This window comes from Condylura cristata, unplaced genomic scaffold (genome assembly GCF_000260355.1).
Source record: "Condylura cristata isolate star-nosed mole 26May11 unplaced genomic scaffold, ConCri1.0 scaffold00051, whole genome shotgun sequence".
NCBI classification, from domain to species: domain Eukaryota; kingdom Metazoa; phylum Chordata; class Mammalia; order Eulipotyphla; family Talpidae; genus Condylura; species Condylura cristata.
The window spans coordinates 1,428,702-1,434,576 of NW_004567152.1; the positions used below are offsets into that span (position 1 = coordinate 1,428,702).

Sequence of the window (5,875 nt, forward strand, 5' to 3'; positions counted from 1 at the left end):
CTTATGCCACACACCACGCACAGAGCTCAGGGCCAGACACAGACACAGCTCCTAGAGGACTGAGTAAAGGCCCAATACCAAGGTGAAGGACTGAGGGGAACTGTGGTTGGAACTTCTGCTCTAGAAGGAAATGTGGGGGGGAAGACCTGGAAACAGTAGGGGTCAACAGAGTTTCTGCCCTTTCAGGTACTTGTGATGGGGAGAAGGGTCACCATTCCTACTGTGTCAGGATAGCACCCCTGGAGTCACAAAAGACCAAGATCAGTAGAAGGAAGCACCCCAAGCCAGACAGGAAACTGCTCCTGTTCCAGGTTCTGCCCCAAGTAAACCCCCACAGGCCTCCAATTCTGGGCAAGTATTCTCCCAGTCTTGATTGGCAGACCCTCCCCAGTGTGCTCACAGGGTGCTGGGGCATCAGGGCAGGTGGCATATGTGACCTTGGCTTTGACAAAGTCACAGTGCTCTCTCCTCTGCACCCTGCAGAATCAAAGGTTCTCCCTGCTCCTCAGAGGGACTGAGGGGATGTCTCTGCCCCAAGGACTAAGCCTGCAAGGTGGTGGCCCCCCTGCTTCCAGGACTGGAGGAGCTGTCTTTCGCGCCACTTGGGCCACCCAGAAAGCAGCATCTGTTGATGTTGCAGGTGAAGTCCATTTTTTGACTGGAGGAACAACAGGGCTTGGTTGCGAGGCCTGAGTTGCTGCAAGAGATGCCCAAGCTAGGCCAGGAGCAGAGAGGTGGAGAAGCAGGGAAGGGAAGAAAGAACTCACTTTGCCAGCTTCCACTGAAGGTTGCCCTCTGCCTCCCTTGGAGCCAGTCACCTTAGGCTCTGCCACAGGGATGGAGCATGGGTAGAGCATTAACAGCAGCAGAAAGGTAGGGCACAGGCTATTCCTGGTTTGAGGACTTCTTGTGAAGACTCCTAAGGCCATGTCCAGGAGCCAGAGCCAGGTCCAGTCTTAATCATTCCTGAAATGAATTCAGGGGGTCAAGAAAAGTCTGGGTCCTGTCTGAACCCTGGAGAAGAAGCTCGCATCATCCAAGTTTGCGGATTTGCTCCAAATGCCCAGTGAAGCTGGGGCTCAGGTGTGTGTTTTGTCTGAAGAAGTAGTTAGTGAAAGAAGTGGTGGGCTGCCCCTGCCCCCACTGCAGGCCCTGGACCACTGGAACAGAGACAGGATTTGAGCATGGTGTAGCACTCAGGCTCAGATGAGCCTTACAAAGGACAGGGACTAGAGAGCTGAGACCCGACAAATAGCTCATGAGGGCACCTGTCTTGACTATTCCCCTATGGGAGAGAAGTATGCTCTGAGGAGGCAAAGCAGGGTAGGCAGGGAACAGCCAACACTCTGTGCTCTGGGAGAAAACATCCTAAAATATGGCTTACTTTAGGGGGCCCTCAAGTTGAAGATAGTGGGGTACAGTGGAGTGTAGGGGTGGTGAGTAAGCCTCAGCTGAAAGGCTCCTGGGCAGTGCTGGTGTGCAGGGCCCTCATGGGGCCTCAGCAGGCCCTTGAGAAAGAAGCAAAGGCTGAATTGGTGTCCCTGAGCACCCACCCCCCCTCAGCCAGACTTCTAGTCTCTACCCCTAACATACTGGCTGCCAGTGAAAGCTAAGCTAGGTTTGGGGCCCTTAAAATGGCCTCATTATGGGCCCTCTCTGGTGGTGCAATGGGTTAGGATGCAGCACTGCAAGCTGGCTGCAGCTGCTTAGGTGTGGGTTCGATTCTTGGCCTTGGAGGTGATTCTGGTAAATTCTCTCACCACCCCTGCACCTCTGCCCTATACCCAAGTTCTGAATAAATAAATAAATCTTTTTTTAAAAAATGACCTCATTATAACCCCATCTCAGAGACAACCCGAGCAGTTGAAATGAGGGTGTTAAAGGGTCTTAACTACACCTTGAGTTACAGGCAAAAGGGCTGACCACTAAGCCCAGGTCCCAACAGTGCAACAAGCCTTAAGGAACTTACCTGGTCAGTTCAGGAACCCTCTTGCACCCAGCATTCTTTGCCATGCCAGCACCCAGCTGGGCCTCCTGGGGGGGGGCATGCCCCCTCACTGGAGGCGCTGAGGACAAGAGGATGCCTTCCCTCGGGGAACTTCCTGTAGGGTGGATGGGAGTGTGTGGTGTGCTCCCTCTAGGCTGCAGGAAGGCCCTGATGGGGTGGGGGATAGCCACAAGGACCACCTCAGATGGGATGCTACTGGCCAGCAGGGTGAGAAGCAAGAGGGTGGCGAAGAGCTCTTGGGAGTGTGGAGGGAGGATCTGGGACCCTAGCCTGGTTAGGTGGCAACAACTTGGCAGCTTAGGGTTTCCAGCACTGTGGGTCCTTTTGGGTTCCTTAATTAAGAACTCCAGGAGGTCCAGGGCATTGAGCACCCCAGGGTGGGTTTCTGCAATTGCCAAAGTAGCAGTGGACAGCCACATAGGTGCTAGCTGGGAGTCTTACCTCTCTTGTCACTCTCCAAAACCTTCATTGCCCTAGCAAAGTAGACTTGGTCTGGAGATCCTAGCTTGGGTACGAAGAGTTAATGAGGGACTGGGAACTCGCTGGTCTCCCTTCCACCACTTTGGACACAGAAGGCTAGTGACCTCAGGACAGTGGCCCAGGAAGCTGACCAACTTCTCTAGGAAGCGGAGATTTCCACTTTCACTTTTCTCTCTGGACATCAACAGCATCTGTGGGGTCAACATCTGTCTGCTGCCCTCAGATGTGTGCCCAGACTCATATGGAAGGCTCCCCAGGTGCTTAGGGCACAATCACAAGTATTGCCCACATGCTGGAGCAGCATGTACCCCAGATATGAGAAGTGATAGGCAAAGTCCCACCTCTGTCATGCCCTCCACATGAGGACCCAACCACAGGCTATAGGTCCCAGGGCTTTTCTGGGTACAGAGCCCCAGCACTGGTATGATCTGCCCTCATGGATGCCTTTCTTAGTGGGCTCTCCTCCTGCAAGGGATAGCTTCTCCTAGGACATGGGAGGCAGTGGGCTGGCTCTGCTCAGAGAAGAAGGACAGGATCTGGAAGCCTGATGGTCTCCATATCACACTTTTTCTTGACCTGCCCCTGGACCTCACAGTCCGCATTACTGTCATAGCTCTGAATAGCCACTCAGAGCCAGGGGACATGCTCTGACAACAGCTTCCTTTACTCTCTGCAGTCCACAAAGCTACAGACACAGCCCTGGGGGCGGGGAGGAACTCGCTGTACCTGAGGTCACACACACCACACTCCAGTCACACAACATGCTCACCTGTAGCACTTTGGGGTACTTTCCTGGACCTTGGACTCAGAATCATCACCTTTTTATTAGCACCTATTCCCCCATCCCTCTCCACGTTAATATGCAGTCCTTGGTTCTTCCCCACCTCCCAGCTGGTACCCCCTCAAACCTGGGGTTGAGGTTCTGGGATTTTAAAAACCCTAGGAGAAGCTGCCATCCCCATTAAGTGCTGGAAAAAGACTACAACATGGTTGCTGGAGCAGAGGCCTAGGAAGTGCAGGCCCTGGTCTCCAGAGGCTCAATGTGAAGTCAGAAAGGCTTCTAGGAGGCAGGAAGGATCATTGCTTTGCTAGGGAGATGCTGGACAGGAAGGCCATGGACCCCTGGAAATGGTCAGAGGAGCTTCAGAGGCAGCATGTGGGGGAAGGCATAGGCCAAGTCAGGCCTGAGCATCTGGGATGCCTAGGCCTAGGAGCCCTGAGTTCTGCGGCAGCCTTGTCTCACTCTGCTTGGCCTGGTTGGGCACAGAGGCACCACCAGAGCCTTCCCCAGGCAGGCAGGCTGGCTGTTGGGTGGGTGTCGAGGGGCAACACATAATCCGACCTGGCGGTTTGAACTCCTCCGACTTGTCCTCCTCTCCCTCGGCCATTCCAGGCCCCGCCCCCAGCCCTCCCTGCCCCCAGCCGAGCTCTGGGACGGAGGAGCGGGCACTGCCCACCCTCCGGATGTATAAGCGTCCTGGCCAGAGGCAGGCGGTGCGCGCGCGCGTGTGCGCGTGACGCTTGGGCTCCCAGGCTGCACGGCCTGGGCGGTGTCCCTCTGTTCGGGGTCCCTGACTAAGACAGTGAGCCGACAGAAGGGTTTGCGGGTGTTTGCTGGGCTGGGTCCTCTTCAACTGCACCGAGGAAACGGACAACGGCCCAGTCTCTGGGGTAGTCTGCTTGTGGCTGGTGCAGGAACCGAACTGTCCTCTCCTCACCCAGGTGCTGGGGCAGCAGGGGAGGAGGCGGCGGGAGGGGCTGAGGGTAGGGGCAGGACTGGGCCCAGGCAGCCCCGATGCTCTTCATCGGTGGCCAAACTACTGTGGGATGGGGCTGGGATCTCTAGTGTGGCTGCCTCCCCTTTGGGGCTAGAGAAGCCTACAGTGGCTTCGCTGGACAGAGGGAACCCTGGCCTCAGCAGCGGCCTGCGGGGCGGGGCGGCAGCAGCAGGATGTTCAAGGGGCACTGGTCATGGAGGTCTCTGGGAGCAGAGATGAGGGACAAGGAGCTTGAAAAGCAGCACAACCTTTCAATCCCAGGGCGCTCCACCCATCTGGGTCCCTCAACCGCCACCAGCCGGGAGTGGAGAGCTAATGACACCAAAATCCCCTAGGCCTGGAGCTGGAGGCTGTGAGTGGCAACATAGGCCCCCGCCCCGGGTCCAGTGGGTTGGGCCGGCTTCGGTGCTGCTGGGTGCACGCAGTCAGAGGCGGCGCCGACCAGGCCGCTGGGCGCCTATGGAAGCGCGGATCCCGCTGTCTTCCCGAGCCAGCGCATTCAGCATCGCCTCTCTGGTTGCAGCAAAGGCCTCTGAGAACTTCACTCGCCTGGGTCCCGGGTCTTCCGACCCGGTGAAGCTTCACGGGCTGCTGGGATCCCGGGCCGGGATGCACTTCAGCACTGTCACCAGGGACATGGAAGGTGAGCCTCCGACTGCATCTACATGGACCTGCCCGCCAGGACCCTGTCGTGCTGCTTCTGCTGCTGCTGCTGCTGCTGCTGCTGCTGCTGCAGGGCTCCAACAAAAAAGGGTTGGCAGAGCAGGGTGCAGAGTGGGTGGAGGGAGTTCTTGTGCGGTAGACTCCAGGCTTGCAGCTTCAATTCTGGGACAGAGTAAGGGCCAGCACCCCACCTCCAACCCAGTGCACCCTCCTGCCTGGGCATCCAGCTGCAGAGACCCTTTCACACCTAAAGACAAGCCCACAAGAGGGCAAGTGGAGGCCGGTAAGGAGAGCACAGGGGGACCAGAGAAAAGTGCGCAGAGGTGGTGAGGAGTTTGCAGAAGTGGGAGGAAAGCCGGCAGAACCGAAGAGGGCAAGAAAGTCCAGAGAGGAGAAGGGAGCAGAAAATAGCAGGGAGGGCAGCTGGGAGGAAAAGAAATTGAGGGAAGGAGAGAACACGGAAAACCGAAAGGGAGCAGGGTAAAGGGGAAAGATAAAAAGAAGGCAAGAACGAAAAAGAAGAATGTGAAAAAATTGATGATACAAAACAAAGTTAAGTCATTTTTAAAAGTTGGCGGAAGACTTGTTTTTATTTATTTTTAAGGGACCAACCATTAATGACAGAGAAGGGCATACAGAAATAAGAGGCAGAAAACAGATGGAAAGAAAAGAGTAATGAAAAATAAAGTAGAAAGACAAGAGCCGGGCAGAAAGCAAAAAGAGCAAGGGCATTAAATAAAACAAATAGAGGGACGGGAAGAAGGAAGATCATTAGGAGGGAAATTTTAAGTAAGGAAGACAAAGGTAAAGAAATAACAAATGGGAAAAGGAGAGCCTGGAGAGAGAAACGAGAAACGCAACGCGGGAGGGCGGCAAAGCGAGGGGCGGCTGACGGCCGGGCGCTCTGGGGAGCCGGTCCGGGCGGTCGGGGGGCCCCGGCCGAGAG

At 55.8% G+C, this 5,875-nt stretch overlaps 1 protein-coding gene across 1 annotated transcript in view; it reads left to right on the top strand.

Annotated features, from left to right (window-relative positions):
• Window positions 1–4,725: 4,725 nt before the first annotated feature.
• TBX1 (T-box 1) overlaps window positions 4,726–5,875 on the top strand; it is an 8,262-nt gene continuing 7,112 nt past the window's right edge. The window contains exon 1 of the mRNA XM_004694935.2: window positions 4,726–4,909. Within this exon, the coding sequence (XP_004694992.1) occupies window positions 4,726–4,909 (184 nt within the window). The remainder of the gene's footprint in view (window positions 4,910–5,875) is intronic.